This window comes from Podarcis liolepis (assembly GCF_965112155.1).
Source record: "Podarcis liolepis genome assembly, chromosome: 6".
Taxonomy (NCBI): domain Eukaryota; kingdom Metazoa; phylum Chordata; class Lepidosauria; order Squamata; family Lacertidae; genus Podarcis; species Podarcis liolepis.
The window spans coordinates 32039216-32063239 of record NC_139559.1 but is presented as its reverse complement, the minus strand read 5'-3'; the positions used below and the strand labels follow the sequence as shown (position 1 = coordinate 32063239).

The following is a 24024-nucleotide window of genomic DNA, read 5'->3' as shown; positions in this document are numbered from 1 at the left end:
CTGCAGTTCAGGGAAACGCTGTAGGGATATTTTTGTACACCAAGAGCACTGTTCCAAATTCAAGCCTGTGTTACCATGGCAGCCAAGCTTTAGTTAGCTATTTTATATCAGCGGGGCTACTTTGGCCTATATCTTCCCCCCAGCTTGCTTGATAATTTACACTTTAGAAGTGGGAGAAGCTTACCTTTGCAGCTGTTTGTAAACATTATTACTCTGATTGTCAGAGTGGCCTGTGAGTGCACACCTCAGTGCAGAATCACACCGACTCACTTTCCTTCCTTTCTCCAACATACTCGTATTTTCCCCATATCAAGCTCTTAGTCCTTCCGAAAGTGAGAAAAGCGCTCTTAAGTGTTGTTATTCTCCCAGAATCACCTTCAGGTTTATGTACCACCCTGTATGCCTCACAGAGAGGAAGAACACACACGTAAAACAGTTGCTTTATCAGTATTTACAAGTTTAATCCACATTTTAGCCAACGTTTTGTGATGCCAACACTTGTCATTCTGACTATAACATGAGCTCCCGGCAAATAGCAGGGCCATGCCCCCCACACAGTGGGAACAAGGCTTGACCTAGGGTAGGAGTGGGGAACCTGGGGTCCTCCAGATCATCCTTTCCCAACTTTGGATTCCCAGCTGGTTGGACTACAATTCCCATCATTCCTTACCATTGGCTGATGGGAGTTGTAGTCCAGCAACATTTGGGGACCCAAGGTGGGAGCAGGCTGTTCTAGATGTTGCTAGACTACTGCTTCCATCATCCCTGCCTATTAGCCATGTTAGCTGGTGTTGATGGGAGTCCAGCAGTGGGGGGGGCACACAGGTTATTTATTTAAGCTATTTCTATACTGTGCCATACTTCAAATAAATATTTGCGAGGTTCTCCACCCTAGAGACAGAGGTCTGAGCTCTCTCGAGATGTACTCCCAGACAACGTTCTCGGCTGTCCAGCTCCATTAGACAGCAACACACCATGTAAAGTTGTGCTCTGGTCTTGCAGTAAAGAACACATGCATGGTGCATTTTCCCTCTTTACAATGGGCCCATTGGCCTCATCTGTTCCTAAGAGCCATGAGCTCAAGGGGAACTGCTTCACTGCTGTGACATCAACATTTTCCTTTTTGCACACAATGACTGCCTTTGTACCCTGACTGGTATATTGTGCCTTTGTTCCACACTCTTGCCTTGCTCTCTGTGCCATGATTCTACTCCAGAGAATTAAAATGTAAGAGTCAGTTTCCAACACTCTCCGCTCCAAAGGTTGGCGTCAATGCATCCGGAGAGGGACATCACCCTGGACCTTGCATCCTCATCTCCACAGACCGAAGGTTGCTATCGTTTGAGAGGAAGGGCTGGTTTAAGCCTGCAGGAGCAGATTGGTGAGCTGCTCAGCCAAGACAAAGAGCCATGCAGCCAGAATATGGGCAAAGCTGCAGGGAGCACCAATAACCTCCTGGGGGAAATGTGAAATAATGGCTACGCTGCAAAGAACCTCATTTAAAGTAGATGCTCTAACCTCCACCCACCCCTCAAAGGCCACAGACAAAGCTTAAGTGGAAAGGGTTTGGGTAAGGGATGCTGGACAAGTACCCAGCTTAGCTATTTGTAAAAAAAGGAGGGACACTGGGTGAGTAAATTTAATGATGTATAACAGCCACATGTGATATCAGGCTCCTGGGGTATTTGCATATCCTCCCACCCCCCTTTTCCAAAGTTTCAAGACTTCCTTAAGAGACACAACTTCAACCTGGGGCCATGAACAGCAGGCGTAATGGATCCTTGTGCTTTGTCAGGGAACAGGGTGGACCGAAGTCCTTATGTGAGATACAGACTGTTGCACTTTGCTCTCCATTGCCACCTTGAGACAGTCACCTCCTCCCTTCCCATCGAAGAGGCTCAGCTGCACAGTCAATGGAACAGTGAAGTGACACATGTGGCATTTGTGGCGGTCTTAACGCATGCTCTTTCCTGAGCCCAGGTGGAAGGCAAGGAGGGCTAGCAGCTTCCCCACAGTGACACAGGCAGGAATTGCAAGAATTGGGGGTGGCGGGTGCGCAGGCAAAGACGTAGAGAGTCACGATGCCTCCTACCATGCAGAGCAAAAGGTAACTAGTAGGGACACTGGCAATTGCTGAAGCTTGGGCTGGAGTTTCAGTGCAGCGGGAAACCCAATACAGGTTCTGTGGAAACGGCAGACCCAGAGAGAAAGGGCTCCTTTGGATAGTCTCTGCAAGGTCCTCCTCAGGTGCTGGGCTGTGACGGCTGTGGTGGGATGTAGGGTGGGGGAGCTGCAGCAGAAAGAGAGGAGCAATCAGGATGTGGCTAGAGGCACTGAAGGTTAAAGTGAGACTAGCCTCAGAGGGAGGGGTGGATGTGAAAGTCATCCCTCAGCAGTTGCATGCTGCACAGTGCACAAGGATAAGGGAGGTGTTATCCCCCCACATCTCAGGAACAACCAGAAGAAGCTCTCAGGCCACATTCACACCACAGATTTAAAGCACTATGATACCATTTTAAAGAGTCATGGCTCTCCCTAAAGAATATTGGGAGTTGAAGTATGCTGAGAGTTATGAGAAGACCCAGATTCTGCCTCCAGAGCTACAATTCCCAGAGCTCTCTGTGAAGAGGAATTTATCTTTAAACCACCCAGGTAGCAGTGATGGCTAGTACGCCCATTGGGACTGGTAAGACAGGAGGCAGAGAGGCCAACAACACATGGAGCCAGAGCAAAGTACCTTGGAAGTTGAATGGAATCCGTTTCGGAAGTCCATTTGACTTCCAAAATGTTCGGAAACCAAAGCGTGGCCTCTGATTGGCTGCAGAAAGTTCCTGCAGCCAATCAGAAGTTGTGGAAGCCCCATCGGACATTCAGATTCACTTGCGGGTTTGCGGCATTTGGGAGCCAAAACTTTCGAGAACTAAGCTGTTCGAAAACCAAGGTACTACTGTAGAGCCAACTAATTTGAGTTTTCCACCTCCCCATCCTCCTCCCTGCTGAGTTGGCAATGGCTGAAATGCAGCCTATTCTACAGATGTAGGAGTCAATAGCAACCCTGATACCTGAAAGGAGACAGTGCCACCCCCTGGAATGAATGTAAGTTAAGAAGGCAGGCAGAGGCTGGCCAATGTTGGTAGAAGAGTTCACCATTCGCCCTGTTGGACCATCTTCCACTTCCCGGTAGTAACCTCTGTTCTGGAGATGTTGGTCTAGAACAGGGTGGCTAATCTCAGAAACCTGCAGAAGTTTCTGGACCACAATTCCCATGACCCCTGAGTATTGTCCATGGTAGCTGGGGGAGATGGGAGTTTATGTCTAACAAAACCTGAAGGTTCCCAACACCAGCCCCCTTCTTTCCCCATTTGGTGGCTGAATGAAATGTAACACTTCAATTCCTAAGGCAGGTTCTCTATACAGAAGGAGAGGATAAGACAAAGCTTTAACTAAGGCCCACATGTCTTCAAGTCTGATTCCCCCCTCCTTTCTTACCTGCAGGGTTGTAGTATGGTGGCCCAGGTGGGTATAGAGGATACTGTGCAGCTGGTGCTGTGGGAGGATAGGAAACAACTGGTGTATAGCCAGGATGATATGGTGCTGGCCCAGCTTTGGGATCCATAGGGTAAGGCCCTGGAGGCTGGGCAGGGTAGCCAGAAAGTGGGATCTCTTGACCTGGGACAAAGGAAACAGACTCTGTGAGTATATGCTGGGCTGATGAGCCTACAAGTCAGGCAAGGAAAACCTGTGATGCTCTAGGCGTGGTTGGACTGCAGCTCCCTTCAACCCTTCACATTTGGCATGCTGATTAGTGCCGATGGGACTTTGGAATCCGACATGTGAAAAGCCACAGATTCACCTCCATGCCTCCCCTAACTTGCTTTCCCTGCCCCCTCTAAACTGCCCCTCTAAGCCCCAGACATTGTAACTTTTCCTCTTTGGGGAGGTGTTCTAGCCTCTGGTCTTTTGGGAGTCTGGTCCTGCAACTTTTGGAGATGTCCTGTATTGTTTCTTAAGTGCACAGATCAGAACTGTGCACAGTATTCTTAGGGTGGTCTCACCATGGAGTTGTATTAAGGCATTACGATATCAGCAGGCTTGTTTTCAAACCCTTTCCTAAGCTTTCCTAACATGAAATTTACTACTACTACTACTACTACTACTATTATTATTATTATTATTATTATTATTATTATTATTATTATTATAAAAGTGGCATACTGAGCCAATGAGCTTTCCTGGTCAGTCACTTGCCGGCTGAGACCATATTGGTGTAAACATGAATGTAGGATGTTCATCATTTTACACACATTTTGGAGTTATTTGTTTTGGGGGACAAAAGCGGTCCCATTTAATCCCCAGAGCTTCATTTGCTGTTGTTTATGCTTTCGCATAAGCTTTTCAGGAAAAGACCCTGATTTTGGGGAAGATTGAGGGCACAAGGAGAAGGGGACAACAGAGATGGTTGGACAGTGTTCTCGAAGTTACCAACATGAGTCTGACCAAATTGCAGGAGGCAGTGGAAGACAGGAGTGCCTGGCATGCTCTGGTCCATGGGGTCATGAAGAGTCGGACACGACTAAATGACTAAACAACAAGCATGCTTTCATAGTCCACACATGCAAAGAAAACCACAGCTAAGTGCCCCAATCTAGTAATGCGTAGGTCTACTCTTACAGGTCAGTTGTCTTGATAAATATCCTTGCAGAAGAGGCTATATAGCATATTTAACTGGGCAACAAACACAGTATGCTATAGATAGATTAACATCTCCAAGACAGAGAACATCAAGGCCTAAGCCAAATGTTCTGTACGGCCTGCCTTGCTGGATCTGACCAAAGTTCCATTTACTCTAACACTCTCTGTCTTCCACAGTAGCTAGTCAAATGCCACAGGAAAGATTCCCCATTGGAACACATCTGAACTATAGAAGTCCCATTGCAAATATGAATGCATTTTATAGAAAATTGGCTGATCCCCAGCTGAAACCCTCTCTGCATGTTATATGCTGCATTATGAGACATGAATACATCGTTATGCAGAACAGGTTTAAAACCAAAGAAAATTTGATTTGTTTTTGCTTTGCATGACCTTGCACATCCAATCGCTGCCTTAAGAGAAATAAAAATCATAAAACATTGATATTATCAGACCTGCAGCTTACCAGAACACTTCCATCAAAGCATATAAACAGTATCTGCATAAGAATTTGCAGATTGTGGAGATTCATATCATCTCTAATCCTGAGCTACTTGTGAGAAAGGTCATGGCCCACATCACCAGGACTTCTCCTACCTTGATAGGGTGTCTGGAGGTGATGCCGTCGCTGGTACAAGTAGCAGCAGGAGCACAGGAAGCAGCAGACAATTGTGGCAACAATAGCCACAAAGAGAATCACAGCTGAAGCGATGCCAGCAATGGTTTTGGGGCTATAGGATACAGACAGAGGTGATAAATGAGCTGTGCATACAATAGCATCTGATACCAAACCAGACACCAGAGATTCCAGAAGTAGACTTGATTGAGGTAGAAATAAATGGGTTTTTCTTAATAATAACAACAAATAATTGTGTTGTCAATATAGATGAGCTAAGTGACAGATTACTTTTAGCTGTACGTAAAAAAACCACCCTCTACCCCATACCTATAATTACATGATTAAGAATAACAGTTTCATGAATTAGTCTGCATTGAATGTGTGGTCAAATGCTTCCTCTTCTAGTTTTTAGCTACCCTGATTGTGAGGTAAATGGAATAAATAGTTAACTCACCAGGGCATCAACAGGAAGCCTTGATAAGCTAACTGGAAACTGATGAGGGCAGAGTGGAAACCTACTGGATCCAACAACCTTTGGGGCAGACAATTTTAATATACCATATGTGTGTAGAGAGACTATAGAAACTATGGCAGGAGTGGAGAACATTTTATAGTCAAAAGGTTGCAATCCTTCCTGGGCACCCTTTGGAGGGAGCAGGGCACATGCCATTGATGGACAGGGGTAGAGACAAAAGTGGGTGGGGTCAGAGGCTAAAAATGGGTGGAGCAACCTTTGTATAGTAGGCTGCACTCCAGCCGCACAAATGTCAGAAGTTGCTCACACAGCTCTCCATCTTCTAGCCAGGCAATCCAGAGGTAATACTAGAATTCAAGGATATGTTCCAGCTAGGCAGGAGTACCTAAGGAGGACATGGAGCAGACCTGAGGGCCAGACAGAGAGGCCTGGAGGGCCACATTCAGCCCTTGGGCTTGAGGTTTTCCAACCCTGGAGTAGGAGATCCCATGAGGTTCACCTTCACTAGGGATTGATCTTACCTATAATATCCATGAATTCTAACTGAGGTATGAGCTCTGTACTTTATGCTCAAATCAGTGAGGTGTGTGGATCACAGTGTGTGTATACATGCATGTGTCTGCAGTAGGGATGTGAAAAGACAGTGTTTTTCATTCTGCCTTGTATTCCCAACATGCAGAACTGTTTCCATTCTGCTGCATCTCACCTTCTACCAAAAACAATGTTATTCATCTCACTGTCCATTGTAGCGAATTTATGTAACTTACATCATTTATGTAATTAATTAAGTAAATTATGCCATTACCTTGTCACTGCATTACTCCACCCCGATCATTTCAATGCAAAGAGATGCAATGCAAATAGGGGGAGGGATGTAATTAATTGTGTATCATTTGAGGATGGAAAGCAGCAGCAGGAAATGACAATCATGTTCACTGGATGGATGTCTATTTTGGACATGGTGCAAATAAATGAACGTTGGCAAATCCCACTCCCATTTCTGTTTTGTCAGAATTTTCCAATATCCCTTAGGGTCCATCTCCATGGTGAAAGCCATTCCCAGCTGCACAGCAGGATTTTTGATTATAAAAACCACTCAGAGGAAATTATTCCCCTGCCCCCACACAGCCACTATTATGATCTGATCAAATTTGCAACCCCTCCATGGCTGCATATCAGGAACAAAAAGGAGTGGGGGATAATAATAAGTCAGCTCACTTCTTTCTTCCTCAGCTCCATCTGGTTTAGCCTTTTCAAGTACTGAAGCACAACCTTGACCCTTTCTTCCTCTTTCTCTTTTTCTCCCAGTCCCTCCCTTTCTTGGCACACATCTTGCCTGTTCTTACCCAAATGCTATGCAGTGCTTTTGTTGCCGTTCAGTGAGGAGTTTCCTGAGGTCAATGCAGCAGTAACGCTGATAGCAGTCACCACAGCAGAAGGAGGGAAAGTGGCAGTCGAAGCCGGGATGCCATGAGCCATTTCGGTCCATGTACCACTTGCAGTCCTCATCGGCTGAGACTGTGAGAAGGTTAAATAAGTCATTCGTTAGTCTTTACCTGCCTCTGAGCATGTGCAGAGTACATTTCCCTCACCACTTGTCAACTGCAGCCTGTCTGCTTCCCTACCCACATGCTTAAAATAAATGACAGTGATGCCATATAACAGCACAACTTTATCACTGCTAGCATTCATACCGGGGGGGGGGGGGACCATCTATTTTCTTCCACCACTGGAATACAGCCTAAGGAGCGCACTAGAATGCAATCCAATAATACAAGATGCAGTCTTTGTCATCTAGCTATTCCCTGCTCAAGATCCACTTTTACAAGGACCAGGATATCAGGATATACTGCACATCTTCCTCTAAATGCAATATAAATTTCCTGCATGAATGCATACAAATGGAAAAGTTGTATCGCAATTCCATATGACAATTCTATGTTCTTTCTCTGTGATTGCTTCCAGAGGTGGACAATTTAGCAGCACCCAAAACACTGCTGCTTGAAGTAGAACAGCAAATCTGTTTCCAAACTTCTAACACTCTTCAGCCAAGGGGACACTCTGCTTTTCCACAGCCCAAATGTTGGAGTGGGGCCATTTTCATTGGGGCCATTATGTGTGAAGGAAGGATTAAATACTCCCCATTCACTGCACTGCCAATCATGATTGCCTCTCCAGCATAGAAATGGAGGGGTTAATGTGATAGTGTTTATTCCTAGAGAGATATATAAAAGGATGTCACATAGAGGAGGGAGAAAGGTTGTTTTCTGCTGCTCCAGAGAATGGATCCAAACTACAAGAAAGAAGATTCCACCTAAACATTAGGAAGAACTTCCTGACAGTAAGAGCTGTTCGACAGTGGAATTTGCTGCCAAGGAGTGTGGTGGAGTCTCCTTCTTTGGAGGTCTTTAAGCAGAGGCTTGACAACCATATGTCAGGAGTGATCTGATGGTGTTTCCTGCTTGGCAGGGGGTTGGACTCGATGGCCCTTGTGGTCTCTTCCAACTCTATGATTCTATGATTCTAAGATGGAACAGTTGACAGAGAAGAAAATGACTAGGGCAATCTATTCAGGCCATAACTGGCCAAAATAGCCACCCAGCAGGTCATCTACACGTGGGGAAATTATGCACCTATTCTATAGAGCTTTTAAAAGTTGGATTTTAGGACTGCTGGGAGGGAAACAAACCAGAAACTGAACAGACAGAATATGAGATAGGGGTGTTTTGTTCACTGTGCAGATGCCTTCATTAAAATAAAATTAAAAAGTGACTAAAGCAGGCTATTTCACAGTAAATTCCCTCCCAAAGTAAGAACAGCTGGGTCACATTAAGTGAGACAGCAACACTTTCGAATTCTCTGTGGCTAAAGAATTCCCATAAATAGAACTGGTGTGCAACATAATAGCTACCATCAAGGGGACTTTAACCAAAAACTTCCATTTCCACTGAAGGGAGCTAGTAAAGATATAGCAGGCCAAGATAAAATGGACTTGAAAGTTTCTAATGAAGCCCTCTATTTAAATGGACAAGGGAGTATTGACACCCTCTATACATCGGCTGGGACTCCTAAAATAGCTAATGCTTAATCTTCATCCAGTTTCTAATCCAATCAAAGCAACACTGTATCACCTATCAAGTGATCAAGAGTCCTAATGCCAGTAGTGTCCTTTGCAATAAATGCACTAAACCTCACATGAACTCCTCTCCTTTGTAAACCAGGTAAAGGTAATAGTCTTTATTCCACACTGGAGGGGAGCTCCATCTGATGAAGCATCTTGGGCCCAGTGGCAAAGCTTCAAAGTGACAAGTGAGGTGGGAAGCTGGGCAAGGAGACCAGGGCAGGTCTCTCCAACCTGCTATTCTCTCTGTAACAAATCCCAAGCTCCAAAACAAATTAGCATAACAAACCATAATATCAGAGATGAAGCAAGGATGTCAGAAGTATGACTGTCTGCCTGCTGGAAAGACATTGTGGGTGCTCAGTGCAATGGGCTCCTGGCCTCCAGGTAACAAGTTTGTTGTTCTAGAGCAGGGCTGTCCAACCTGTAGATCGTGATCTACCGGTAGACCACCAGGGTGCTCCAGGTAGATCGTGGGACGATAGGAAGTGATCACTGAGAAACAGCTTTGGCCTCTCCCCCCCCAAAAAAAGCTGAACAACCCTTGGCAAATCTCCCCCCATTTAGTTGCCACCTTTGGTAGATCACTGCCAGTTTTTTTATAGTTACAGATAGGTAGCCGTGTTGGTCTGCCATAGTCAAAATAAAAAATTTTTCCTTCCAGTAGCACCTTAAAGACCAACTAAGTTAGTTCTTGGTATGAGCTTTCGTGTGCATGCACACTTCTTCAGATACACAGTGTATCTGAAGAAGTGTGCATGCACACGAAAGCTCATACCAAGAACTAACTTAGTTGGTCTTTAAGGTGCTACTGGAAGGAAAAAAGTTTTTTTATACTGGGAGTAGGATCACAGTCTCTTGGGAGTTGGACATGCCTGTTCTAGAGTAAACATCTCCCAATGGGGATATGTAAGCTTTTGGCACACTTTCGCCCTCTTCACTTTTTCAATTCCCTTCTCCTTTTCCCTCGGAAGCAGAAACAATTAACCAGACAGCCTCCAATTCCCTATGTAGATACATGTCCTGAGCAAGAGAAGTAACAGATCACTGGGACCATCCAATAAAGCCAAATGTTGGAAGGACAGACACAGCACATAGTTAAAGGGCACACTGTTGAAAGGTGTTGTGATGGCCTCCAGTCTGGATGGTTTTAAAAGGAGATAAGACAAATTCATGCAGACAAGTCTATGGCAATGCTCGCTAGCCATTATGGATATCAGAAGAAGTGTGCTTTGGCATACCAGTTGCTGAGCATTGCAAGTGGGGGGAAAGAGTGCTGTAGGCTAGATGGGGCCTGGGCCTGATCCAGCAGGCTCTTCTTTTATTCTTTTCATGGGCTGTATTAACTCATTGTCACCCCTTATCTGCAGTTGAACAAAATGTAGGACAAAACTACTTTTCCTGTTGTCCAGACAACATGGTGCACATGTAGCCATTCTGCTTTTATAATAAATAGACGAGGGGGCAGGTGCTGAAGTCACATGCATGTCCTTCCTTCTTGGAAATGTAGATGAGCATGCATATATAAAGCCTCTCGCAGGCGAGAAAAATCAGGCACACATGGATCATATTACATCAGACCTGGCCGTGAGTCAGGGCAGCAGGGGAACAGGAAACTGAAACTCCTCCGCTCTTTGAGACATGTAGACTGGGCAGCTGCTGTGGTTTTATATTGCCACCTAGAGTATCATGTTTTGGAAGTTCATACTCACGCTCCAAGTCCCCTTCTCTTCCAAATGTAATCTCCACATATGGAACATGATCGGCTGCCTTGGAATGGATGGAAATGATGCATGCCCTGCTCTATACACACAGCGCTGCTTTGATTCATGAAACTTGCCTTATCCAGCCAGGTCCAGCTCCTTACTCAGGAATCCCACCCTCCTGTCATTCTGCCTGTGACCTTTGGGCCATAGCAACCGTCATAAGCTCTCAAATCTTTTAGGAAGCTGTATCGATGCACTAGGTGAATAGAGCATGCAGGGTCTGCTTGTATTTTAGCAGTGAGGAAACTATCTAGTACTTTCGGGCGATGATGGGGCACTCTGAGCAGCTTCCACCACATACCGTATTTTTCGCCCCATAAGACGCACTTTTTCCTCTCCAAAAATGAAGAGGAAATCGGGGGTGCGTCTTATGGGGCGAATGCCTGCAAGCCTCGCGCCCTCGGCAGGAGGTCCCACCGGGTGCGCCAGGCTTGGGGCGGCAGCGGACTGCTAGCTTCTAGGTGCGCGCAAGCAGTCCGCTGCCGCCCCAAGCCTCGCGCACCCGGTGGGACCTCCTGCCAGGTGCGCCAGGCTTGGGGCGGCAGCGGACTGCTTGCGCGCACCTAGAAGCTAGCAGTCCGCTGCCGCCCCAAGCCTGGCGCACCCGGCAGGAGGTCCCACCGGGTGCGCCAGGCTTGGGGCGGCAGCGGACTGCTAGCTTCTAGGTGCACGCAAGCAGTCCGCTGCCGCCCCAAGCCTCGCGTACCCGGTGGGACCTCCTGCCGGGTGCGCCAGGCTTGGGGCGGCAGCGGACTGCTTGCGCGCACCTAGAAGCTTGGGGCGCACTGAGCTCAGCACGCCCCAAGCTCCTGGTATAGCGCAGCGATCCGTTAGCCCTGGGAGAGCCCCGCGGCTCTCCCAGGGCTAGCGGACTGCTTGCCGGCACGCAGAAGCTTGGGGCGCGCTGACCTCAGCTTGCCCCAAGCTTCTGGATTAGCGCAGGAGTCCGCTAGCCCTGGGAGAGGCGCCCGGCTCTCCCACGCTAGCGGAGACCTTGCCTGCACGCAGAAGCTTGGGGCGCGCTGAGCTCCGCACGCCCCAAGCTCCTGGTGTAGCGCAGCGCACCTGGGGGGGAAATAAATTTTTTTTCCTTTATTTCCCCCCCAAAAATCTAGGTGCATCTTATGGGCCGGTGCGTCTTATGGGGCGAAAAATACGGTATAAAAACAAAACAAAACAAAACAAAACATTTCTTAAAATTCCTGATACAGTGCTACAGTGGTACCACGGGTTAAGTACTTAATTCGTTCTGGAGGTCCATTCTTAACCTGAAACTGTTCTTAACCTGAAGCACCACTTTAGCTAATGGGGCCTCCTGCTGCCGCCGCCGCGTCGCTTTGTTCTTATCCTGAAGCAAAGTTCTTAACCTGAAGCACTATTTCTGGGTTAGCGGAGTCTGTAACCTGAAGCGTATGTAACCTGAAGCGTATGTAACCCGACGTACCACTGTATATAAGTTTTTTAATTTAATTTTATTTTTTTGTAGGAGGACCAGCTGCACCCCCCTTTCTCTGCAGACCACAGCATCACTCTTTCCCCTGGCACTGGAAGCCCAGAAAAGAGAAAAGGGCATGCATAGCCACCATTAACACTCTCATATTACTTCTTCTATAGGGTTTGAGGCATGCAGTAGGAATAGCTCTGCGGTGACAGGATGGAAAGGTAGAAAAGCAAGCTAATACAAGCGTAGCCTTCTAACATGTAAGCTATCCATCTGTAGGAAGATTTGGACATCGGAAAGGAATTTCTTCAGTGTCTTCCAACCAGAAATCTGAATCGTATACCTCCCTGTCTATTTCAATATGATCTTAGAGACGCTCGTACAACAGACTTGTTTTTGGCTAGATAGTCGATTTACTGAGTTTAATCACTCTTTAGTGTTTTGTGCAGAGATACTGCCAAGCATGGAAAAAGCACTCTTGCAACAGAGCTTGAATAATTAACGTTTCTGGCACCAACTCCTTTAGTGCAGTAAAAACATCTCTTCCTTATACAAAACTGGAAAAAAGGAAAAACCACTCTCCTAGTATTATCGGGGTCATAAGCAACACAGATCCAAGACAGAAACAAATGTCTATAGAAAGATAAGTGTAGGTATGGACATTTTTAACAGAAACATCTAGCCAGATCCACTCAGACGTTTTCCAGAATAAAAAGGTCTTCACCAACCACCCAAAGACTAAGATCCAATCAACTTGATAAAAAATTCTGCTTCTATAGCCTGCAGATCACAAGTGCACAGAATGTGGGGGTGGGAGTAGGAATCTCAGTATGGAAGTTGCCCCATGTTGGCTCTGAAGCAATACCTCACAGTACTGTAACTTGGTCATTAAAATGGTACCACAGATGGTACCATGGAGAGCACCACCAAGATGTACAATTGGAACTCACATTAAACCTAATACAGCGGTACCTCGGGTTACGAACTTAATTCATTCCGGAGGTCCGTTCTTAACCTGAAACCATTCTTAACCTGAGGTGCACTTTTGCTAATGGGGCTTCCCGTTGCCGCTACACCGCGATTTCTGTTCTCATCCTGGGGCAAAGTTCACAACCCAAGGTACTACTACTGGGTTAGTGGAGTTTGTAACCCCAAGTGTTTGTAACCCGAGGTACCACAGTACTGAGGTAATGAGCAAGGGACCCTGGCAATCATTATATGATTGGCAGATGGATGGATAGATAAATTCAACCTTGTAACATGCAGAAAATAACATATGTTGATAAACCAGAGAGAGGAGCTGAGGGATGTCTGGGGAGGGGAGGGGGGGAGGGGAAAAATAGGGGGGATTTAAGGATAATATGTTTTTTGAAAAAATGTTATGTTGAAATTACTAATAAAAAATATTAAAAGAAAAAAAGAAGATAAATTTAACCAAACTCATGACAGTGGCAACCTTCTTAAGGCAATTCAGCACTTGACCTCTTACAAGGCTTCTGTCATGAGCCATGTTCTCAAATATCATATTTCTGCTCAGTCTCCCCCTTAGAAGCATAGACTGGTAGAGTTGGGAGGAATCACAAGGGTCATCTAGTCCAACTCCCTGCAATGCAGGGATCTCTTGCCCATTGTGGGACTTGAACCACAACACTGAGATTAAAAGTTTCGTGCTCTGCCAACAGATATCTGCCTTCTTCCATGCCTCCCCCCATGCTTTATTTTTCCTCTCTTGCTGTCAGGATTTCCCTCCCTTTAAGGGTTCCCAGACTTCATTCTCCCAGCTTCCACCACCACCATCACCAGCAATTTGTCATTCAGTCTTTCACATTTAGCTAGCTACAAAAGAATCCACTCTTGTTACTGTAAGTAGATTCATTTCCTCTGCTGTCTCCACCATGGGATTATCTTGTCTTCCTTTGATTAATATTTGTCTGATATACATCTTCATCTGATTATCCTCAATTAAAGCATTTAGCTCTGAAGCCACCAACTCCCTCTCTCCCTCCCCACACACACACCAACAGCAAGTGAGTCCATCCTCGATCCTCTAAGAAGGTGACAAGGAGCAGCTCAGCTGCAAGAACATAGGCATCATTTAATGACTAGAAGTCTCTTATCTTCCAGATAGTTTTGGACAACACAAAGTATCTGTTTTTCAAGAATTCCAAATTTTTGTTCTGATTCTTCCTTCTCTTTCAATTCTATTGGTGTTGCTACAGATAATGAGGGGGGGAGGGGGAATAAACCGATATCAAAACAAAACAGAAAACCCAGACAACTGATCTGTAGAAAGGACTCTATGAATTGGAAACAGATACGCTGTATGTACTTTTGTTATCCAAGAAAATCTTTTAATAAAAGTATTTTTTGTTAAAAACGGGAAACCCACACAATTGGCATGCATTGTACATATAATTCCAGAGGCTGAGTTGTTTAACCAGCTTTTAAATGTATCTGACGGGGGGGGGATCTCAAATCTATAACTTCTATGCAGTATTTCAAATAGTTATTTAGTAAGGAAAAGATGGAACAGCTACTTTTGAAATCTGTGGGATAGTGGGATAGTGAATAGAAGAAGAATGTTTGCTTTAGAAAAAACACAGTTCTAATGAAAGATTAGGGACGTGGGTGGTGCTGTGGGTTAAACCACAGAGCCTAGGACTTGCCGATCAGAAGGTCGGCGGTTCGAATCCCCGAGATGGGATAAGCTCCTGTTGCTCGGTCCCTGCTCCTGCCAACCTAGCAGTTCGAAAGCACGTCAAAGTGCAAGTAGATAAATAGGTACCACTCTGGTGGGAAGGTAAACAGCGTTTCTGTGCGCTGCTCTGGTTCACCAGAAGCAGCCTAGTCCTGCTGACCACATGACCCGGAAGCTGTACGCCAGCTCCCTCGGACAATAAAGCGAGATGAGCGCCGCAACCCCAGAGTCGGCCACGACTGGACCTAACTGTCAGGGGTCCCTTTACCTTTTAATGAAAGATTACACTGAGCCCACTTAAGGCTCCTGCTTTTGTGTGCTGGTGACAGGGGTGATGTGTTTCTCCTCTGGGGGGGCTGCATCCTCCTTTGGCCTTTTTATCAGTAAGTAAGCCCCTGCTGCCCAAGCTGCTTTTCTACCCAAGAAAGGAAAGAAATATAGGTATCACAGATGATAAAAAGCAGTCAAGAGAGTAATTCTGAACAGTAAAATGGCCATGGTTAAAGAGACTCTTCTACTCTTGATCACAGCCTTCCATGGCTGATTTGATTTTTAAAGGAAGAAGCTATCACAGATCCAGAGACCGACCCTCCAGATGTTGCTGGACTACAATTCCCATCATTCCTGACAGCCAGATATGGTTGGAGTTGATGGGAGTTGGAGTCCAACAACAACTGGAGGATCATAGGCTCTCCTTCCTGTCTGGCCTACACCCCCACCTGCATACTCCTTTTGCTCTATAAATTAGGTTTTCACCCCCTCCCTTTTGTGCAATGAGGAGAGCCTCTGGTTTTAAACTGATTGGACTGCCACCATTATGCATAGTTTGAGCCTCAGTTACTTAGATTTGTGGCTCACATTTTCTCCTGCCACACTGACTTGCTCTTGCCAGAACCCTTCCTTGATTTTTTTTTAAATTAAAAAAAACCATCTCTTTGCAGCTGTATTTTGTGTTGGGAATTGCAGCATAACTTCTGTGTGTGTTTTTAATTGTCGCAAATTGAAAACTGCTTTGAAAACTTCTTTTAATCTCAAGTGTGGGGCAGAGACTGTGGGTGGAGCTCAATTCAATGTAGCATTAATAAAGGAAGCAAGGTTTACTTACACAGTGGGACATTTCCCCCTGCACACCCCTAAATCTGTTCTGGGATTTCCGCCCCCCCCCCTCCAGAGAAGATATAAGGGGCAGAGGAGATAGGAAAGGAGGGAAATCCTACTGCATGAGCAGAGCTCTCATTCCATGCATGCAATGCCTCCATTGAATTCCACCCTATATCTAGATCTAAGGCAGAGTCATCTGACTTGCGATGGATCTTAGATCACTCCTCCACTGAACAAAACTACTGCTACAGACCAAACACAACAGACTGTTACAGAGAGAGCCCCTAACACTCCATCTGCCAAAGCACTGGAGAGGTTTTTCTGCCCAATAAGCACTGCGGCTTCAAGAATACAGGGTTTTTCTTCTCCTCAGTAGGAAAACAGGACAAATGAACATTGGGGTGCAAGAAAAATAAGTTTTCTTCTGTCTCTAGGAACTGTTATGGAAGTAAATAAAGAAGCTGGGTAGAAGTCAGTGTCTGAAATCAGCAGGGAAATTGTGACTTACTAGTAAGTCAGTTTGGTGGTTGGATGCTAAAAAAAAAAAAGGTAAAGGACCCCTGGATGGTTAAGTCCAGTCAAAGGCAACTGTGGGGTGCAGTGCTCATCTCGCTTCAGGCCAACGGAGCCAGCGTTTGTCCACAGACAGCTTTCCAGGTCATGTGGCCAGTGTGACTAAACCGCTACTGGCGCAACAGAACACAGTGACGGAAACCAGAGCGCACAGAAAAGTCGTTTACCTTTCTGCCACAGAGGTACCTATTTATCTACTTGCACTAGTGTGCCTTCCAACTGCTAGGTTGGTCGAAGCTGGGACAGAGCAACAGGAGCTCACCCCGTCGCACGGATTCAAACCGCTGATCTTCCGATTGGCAAGCCCAAGAGACTCAGTGGTTTAGACCACAGGAGATTAGGGTTCAAATCTCCATTTATGAGGCTCACTGGGGGACCTTGGGCCAGAGTTGTTGTGAGGTCGAAATGGGGAGGGGGAGAACCATGTATGGCACTCTTAATTCCCTGGAGGAGAGTTGGGATATACCGTAAATGTAACAAACAAGTAATAACTCTAATGGGTATGTTAAGGGATAAGTAATCTATATTAAGTTAATCTGAGACAGCAGTCTGGGACAACACTCTGAGGAGAGACTATTTTTCAGGATTGAGGAATCAATTCTGTATCTCTCTCTTGTAAATATCATTGCTGGCATTTACTTCGTTAATCACAGGCTCATCGTAGTTATCAGCACTATTTTGGAAATGGCACCCCACAAGAGAGACAGAGTTTATAGATTCCATACAGATACTGTTTTCATAAAACATGCAGAAATATATTTGAGGCTCTCTAGTACTTCGTGTTCCATATAGCAATAGTTGTTACCATAGGATAAAATGTGTAAAAGAAACAACAAGTGCATTCCTGCCAATACAGGCTTTCCATTTGCTCTAGATTTAAGGAAAAGCAACTACAAGCAAATTATTGGAGGGGCCTTAGTTCAGTGACAGAGCACACAACTGGTACATAGAAAGCCTCATCAACCCCTGGCACCTCCAGTTAAGGAGAAATACTTCTGCCTTAAAACAGCGGAGAGCTGCAGCCAGTCAGAATAGACAGTATTGGGGTCATAGGAGCCAATTCCTAGGGGTCATGGGGGCTTCGGCCCCCACAATAAAATATTTTAGGGGGCCAAGTCCCTGCAAAGTTGATGGGCATTCCCATTCAAATAGTGTGTCTGCATGGCATCATTTGATCAAGAGCCTAGGACTTGCGATCAGAAGGTCGGTGGTTCGAATCCCTGCGACGGGGTGAGCTCCCGTTGCTCAGTCCCTGCTCCTGCCAACCTAGCAGTTCGAAAGCACGTCAAAGTGCAAGTAGATAAATAGGTACCACTCCGGCGGGAAGGTAAACGGCGTTTCCGTGCGCTGCTCTGGTTCGCCAGAAGCGGCTTAGTCATGCTGGCCACATGACCCGGAAGCTGTATGCCAGCTCCCTCGGCCAATAAAGCGAGATGAGCGCCGCAACCCCAGAGTCATCCGCAACTGGACCTAATGGTCAGGGGTCCCTTTACCTTTACCTTACCTGGGCCCCCACAATATTTTATTCAAGTTGACACCCCTGGTTGGGGTAGATGGCTCAATGCTCTGAATAAGGCAGCTTCATATGGTCACAGAGGTGCCTAATGTGAAAATGCTCAGTGTTTCAAGCATACAAAAGTACGCTTAGTATGTTTCACTCCCAGTTCTTCCATAACATCTAACATGTTAGCTTTTCATAAGCTTTCAGTGTGGGAGTGTATTAAAATATGTGGTCCCCCACTTCTACCTTCTGAAGTGGTATATTCTTATGTGGTAAGTAGCACTGGGAAGGGCCACAGCTCAGCAGTTCAGAGTCTGATTTGCAAGCAGAAGGCCACAGGTTCAATCTCTAGCATCTCCAAATAGGGCTGAGAGACGCCCCCTCTCCCAAGTCTGAAACTAGGAGAGTTGCTGCCAGTCAGTGTAGACAATACTGAGCCAGATGAACCAGTGGTCTGACTCAGTATATGGCTGTTTCCTGTGTCATAGTTTTTCCCCCCTGAGTATTTGAATCAGCTCTGCAAACCTCAAACTGCAAAGCAACAATCTGAATAGTCAATTAAAAGAGCACTAGCAATTACACTCTGGCTCTTTCTATGGTATAGTCAGATAACCCCACTTTTTGGGGAAATAGAAAGGAATTATTGAGAGAGTCAGACAGCAGCATGTTCAGTTGCCAGGGATAAGTTACTGCATGCACTCAAGCCAATGCACAAATCCACATTTCTAAAAAAAGAAAGGCATAGTTATTTTTGAAACTCACACTGAATAAGACATTTAATTCTCTTGGTCCCCTCTAATTACAGGTTCAACATCCTTCCTTAGCCACAGACAAAAATTACCCACAAAGAACTCTATGGGGACGTGGCAGGAAATGGAAAAAGGGTTCAGCAGGTAAGCGTTGGTATGTGCCTTTTCAGTGGTTTCCGAGAGGTGCCCAAGATGCAGAAACAGAATGCATGGATTGGTGGCAGTGATCACAATACCTACAAAGTGCAAATACCATTGAAAGTTTTCCCCTGCACAAACTCCACAGAGATAAATGCTCACATTCTTGCACGGCTCCCATTCACTTCAATGGAGCACACTCAGAAATTTTCAATATTTAGTATGGCAAGTTTCTTATATTTGACTCTTTTCTGGCTCCTAAAACCAATCCATGAATTCTACTTGTTTACTTGGGAAGATTATATACCACTTAATTAAAAAAAAAAGGATTGTAATTCAGTGGTAGAGCATTTGCTGTGCATGAAGACACTGCCTGGTTCAATCCCGGACATCTCCAGGTAGGCCTGGGAATATCTGAAGTCCTGGAGATCCACAGTGTGGATGATACTGGGCAAGATGGACCAATGTTCTGGCTTGGTATAATGTAACTTCTTAATATATCTAAAAGTGGTTTAAGATCCTCATTTTTTTAAAAAAATAATACAGTAATAATGAAAATTACTAATTGAGGGAATACATAGTTTAAAGCCAAAACTCTAAGAAGACTTAGTAGATTCCTGTTGGGTTTGTTTCTAGGCAATCCATATGGTCAAGGACCAGTTTGGGCGTGATACTCTCCATAGGGTGTCTGCCTCCATAGGAACAAATCTGGCCTTGCTAGCTAGGGGTGATGGGAGTTGTAGTTCAACAGCATCTGGGGACCCACAGGTTGAGAAATGTTGTGTGTAACCAATTCCAGTTTTAACTACCTGCACTTTCAAAAAGCGCTTCCTCTCTGTCCTGAATCTCCCACCACCCAGCTTCCTATACTCAGAGAGGGGTTAGGAAACTTCTCTCGATCCACTTTCTCGCCACACCATGAATAATCCATACACACATCTGGTTAGCTTCAATCTAAGACGTAACTCCCAAGGCAGAAAACCTTGAGAAATATATGGAGTGGGGGCAGCCCCGGGGCATTTTGCACATGCTCAGAGGCGTGGCTTCTCAGGTTGAAAAAAACAATCTGGGGAACAACTTGCCCCGGGTTCGAATTCCGGGGAAGAAACAGATCTCTCTCCCCCCCCCCCCCAGCTTTTCCTCCTCCCAGCAGAGGCGCGCCCAGACCCGTGACCCATATTTCCAAGGGGCGCCAAGACAAGGCAGGGCTGTTGGCTCCACAGGTCGGGCCCGAAGCAGGCGCGCCCACCAGCGCCCCTGTTGTTCTCCTGGGGCGGGAGGAGGAGAAAGGCACCTCGGGCGGGGCAGCGTGTAGCCTTGGGGCGGCCCATCCTCCTGCCCCCCTCCCCACCTCGCCCAGGCCCCCCTTGCCTTCCCTTCCCCTCGCTTCTCTCGCCTCCACCGCCTCACCGGAGGTTGCAGCAGCCAGACTGCAGAGCACCATCGCCGCCAGGCCCCAGGCTCCCATCGCGGCAGCTCCCGACGGCTCAGACCAGCTCGGCGCGCCCCAGGGCGACGCTGCGGGAGAGGGCGGGAGCCGAGAAACCGGATCCGTGGGGGGGCGGGAGGCGACGCCTCCTCCTCCTCCTCTTCTCCCGGGAAGGGCGGAGATCCTCACCCCACCCCAGTCCACTAGCGAGCACGACGACCGGCCTCGGGGAGCCAGACGCGGAGGCTGCTCCGCGGTGCTTCCCCTGGGTGCGTCTCCTTGGCGCCGCTGGTGGCGGGGGGCGAGATCGGGGAGGGAAAGGAGGACTAGTCTACTCGGCGGCGAAAGGCTGGAAATCGATGGCGAGAGGTTGGAAACCGGAGGGCTTTTCGAGCCCCACGTTTTGCTAGGGATGCGAGAGAAGAGAGCCGCGGAGGGCGGGAAGGATGCCCCCCCCCCACTGCAGAATTTAGACCTACTGCGATTTTTGCGCGTCGTGCGTTTAGTTGGGCGTTTCGTGGCGACGTGCAATAGCACCATCAAACACCATACAAAACTAACACAATTACGGGCGAGTCCAGTCAACATGCTGAACATTTCCATAGCTGCCCGCATCATCAGCGGGCAAGGGCTGTGTTGAACAAGGGAGCGTTTAAACATGCGCCAAAATTGTATCCACGCATCATTTTCTACGTGCTTGCAGACTGTTTAATTCTCTGTTCTAGGACCTTTCTTGGTATCAACGTCAAGCTAACCAGTTGGTAGTTGCTTGGTCGTCGTCCCTTCTTCTTCTTCTTTTGGAAGATAGGGACATTTGCCTGCCTTCAGCCCACAGGAACCCCAAAGTATTTTCAAGAATATAGACGGAGCCTCTAAAATTGCATGTGCGAGTTCCTTTAGTATCCCTAGGAGCAGTTCATCAGGCCCTGGAGATATGAATTCATTTACAGTAGCTAGGTGTTCTCTTATCACCTCTTGGGCTGCAGCTCCCCTTATGAATAATTTATTCTATCATCACCAGGTTGTTGGGCACTGTTTTCTTTTCGGGCAAAGCAAAGGCAGAGGCAAAGTAGGTTTTGAGCAGTCCCACTTTCTCCTCTGCCACTCAATAGCATCTCTCCATGCTTAAGAGTCACCTGTGTGGCACACATACACCTAGGTCCCCAGGTACATACTTGGGAGCATCAGACTTGAGAACAACCAAAACCATCCCCACTATGTTCCTTAGTATCATCTCACCATGGCCTGAAAGAAATGTATTCAGCTCAGTTATCAGAGGGCAAGGTCCTTTGTGGCAGAAGGAGCTTCTGAAGTCATCCAGGTGAACCAACCTTACCAAGCTTCCACCAAAACTATTCTCATTCACATACTAAGCCTGTGAGCAAAATCATCCAAAACAACGAATTCTACAGTTCCTTGATCATACTACAAAAGCCCAGATACTTATTCTGGGTAAAATGAGAATTTCAACTTTTATTTAAAAATATATAGCTAGCCCTTAAAGCAGAAATGGCTAGTTCATGGGCTGTATGTGGCCTGCCAAGATAATTTTGGTGGCCCATAGGACGCCCAATATTTATTGGTGGCAAATTCAGTGGTGCTGGTTGGGGGGGGGATTTCCCCATGTTTCCTCATGAACCCTTGGGTATAATATGGGTAATTTTCATCTGTGTAATTTTCTAAATACACCCCCAAAATGGCTCCCTTTTAGCTCTTTATAGTTCCATGTTGTAAAGAATGCTTTGCGTTAATTTTTGGCAGCACTATTAACAGTGATACTTACTGCGTTCAATAAATGAATGAGAAACAATCCAAGTATTTTCTTTGCACCAACTACATCTGTTGTTGCTGCTTTTTGGTACTGTTTCTATTCTTTTGCATGTGCACACACAAGATAAGATAAAAATAAACACAGCACTACTCAGTAGCTGCCTGCAATGCTGTCAGCAGCCAAAGTGTGGACCTTCAGCAATCTGTCCAGAGTTTTGCTGAATACATCAGAGTGGGGACAAGCAGTTGCAGCCAGCAGCACCACTTTAGCACTTAACAATAAGCACTGGTGAGCAAATTGTGTGTTGTGATTTGTAGTCTTTGTAATGGAGAACAAATGGTGTTGGGCAGGGAGGGGCAGTTGGACTGCTGTCAAATAAGCTTGAAGGCAACGAAATGAATTTTGGAAGAAGAGATTTATTAAATAACTTTTAGAGGGAAGAGGAAGTTAAATGTATTAAATTGATTGGGGAGGGGGAGAATAGAGGTCAAGAATTTAATTCTTGACCTGGAAAGTTAATGGAATGAATTTGGGTTAAGGATGGAGCATAAATTGGTGTCCTTTTGGAGGTTTAGACAGCATGAATTGGTGAGTTTTGGTTGTACTCCAATGATTTTAGCGGGGTGGGATTTTGCTAGCAAGGTACTGTTAGAGTAGTAGGGAATTAAAAAAACCATTGATGTTCAGGCAAATCACCAGAAACATCACCCACACATCCCCCAATCCAGAATTATATACTGTACAAAATTGTTTCAACCAAAGTAACACCATGTACATCTCTAACTGCTGTTAAAATAATCCACATTGTAACCAGATTCAAAAAGCAAGTAAGAACAGTGCAAAAACATTGTTGAGATGGATATACTTTGAGCCAAGCATCTTCTCATGCACCCACCCCCAGGCTTGGTTTCTACATGTTGCGAAACGGAATGGCAGTGTAAACCATAGGAAGGTTGAGAAGCTAGGAAGCTGCTTTGTTTCTTAACCTCATAGTAAGACCAGAAGCTTTCCTGGCCCATAAAATGTCTAAGAGGTAGGAACACACACTGATGCAGAACTAGTGCAAAACTTGAAGGTGAGCCCATAAACAAGGGCTCACCTTCCCAGCTGTGGCACCCGGTATTTCACAGCAGACTCCTACAGGAGTCATCTTGCAACAGAGCAATCTTAACTGTAGGAATTCTGCGCCGATTACGCCAGCATAAATTGCACTGGCACAATTTAGCCCCTATTCCATTCTGGAGGCATTTGATTTACACCACCCTTTCTGCTGGCTACGTCCTGCCGCGCCACGTGATGGAGCTGAAAGCGGTTTGGGCCCAGGGGTGCCAACTTGAATAAATATTGGGGAGGAGTTGTGATGATACATTGGGCTAAAGCAGGCATAGGCAACCTTTGGCCCTCCAGATGTTTTGGCCTACAACTCCCATGACCCCTAGCTAACAGGACCAGCGGCCAGGGATGATGGGAATTGTAGTTCAAAACATCTGGAGGGCCCAAGGTTGCTTATGCCTGGGCTAAAGATTTTGGACAAACAGTAATATTCAAATAGAATCATGGAAAAGTTTATGGAAGGAAGGTATTAATTTTACTGCATGCAGCACGCTTAAAGAAAATGTTATGAAAATGATGTATAGATGGTATTTAACACCAGCTCAACTTGCCAAAATGTATAGGACAAGAACTAATGAGTGCTCGAAATGTAAAGAAAAGGAAGGTATCTTTTACCACATGTGGGGAACTTGTAAAGAGGTAAATGCTTTCTAGGAAATGATATATAATGAGTTAAAGAAAATGTTTAAAAATACATTTGTTTAAAAACCAGAAGCCTTTTTATTGGGTTTAGTGGGTGAAGAGATATCAAGGGAAGATAAAAGACTGTTTATGAATTCAACAACTGAAGCAAGATTTCTTCTTAGCCCAAAAATGGAGACAACAAGAAGTAGCAAT

At 45.9% G+C, this 24024-nt stretch overlaps 1 protein-coding gene across 1 annotated transcript; it reads right to left on the bottom strand.

Moving 5' to 3' along the window:
• Positions 1–440: 440 nt before the first annotated feature.
• SHISA4 (shisa family member 4) lies at positions 441–20591 on the bottom strand. The gene is made up of 5 exons (XM_083508485.1): positions 20285–20591; positions 7133–7304; positions 5290–5423; positions 3490–3669; positions 441–2290 (listed from the first exon to the last, which is right to left on the bottom strand). Exons 1-5 carry the CDS (start codon positions 20340–20342, stop codon positions 2244–2246), a joined length of 591 nt encoding a protein of 196 aa, XP_083364611.1. The 5' UTR covers positions 20343–20591; the 3' UTR covers positions 441–2243.
• Positions 20592–24024: the final 3433 nt, after the last annotated feature.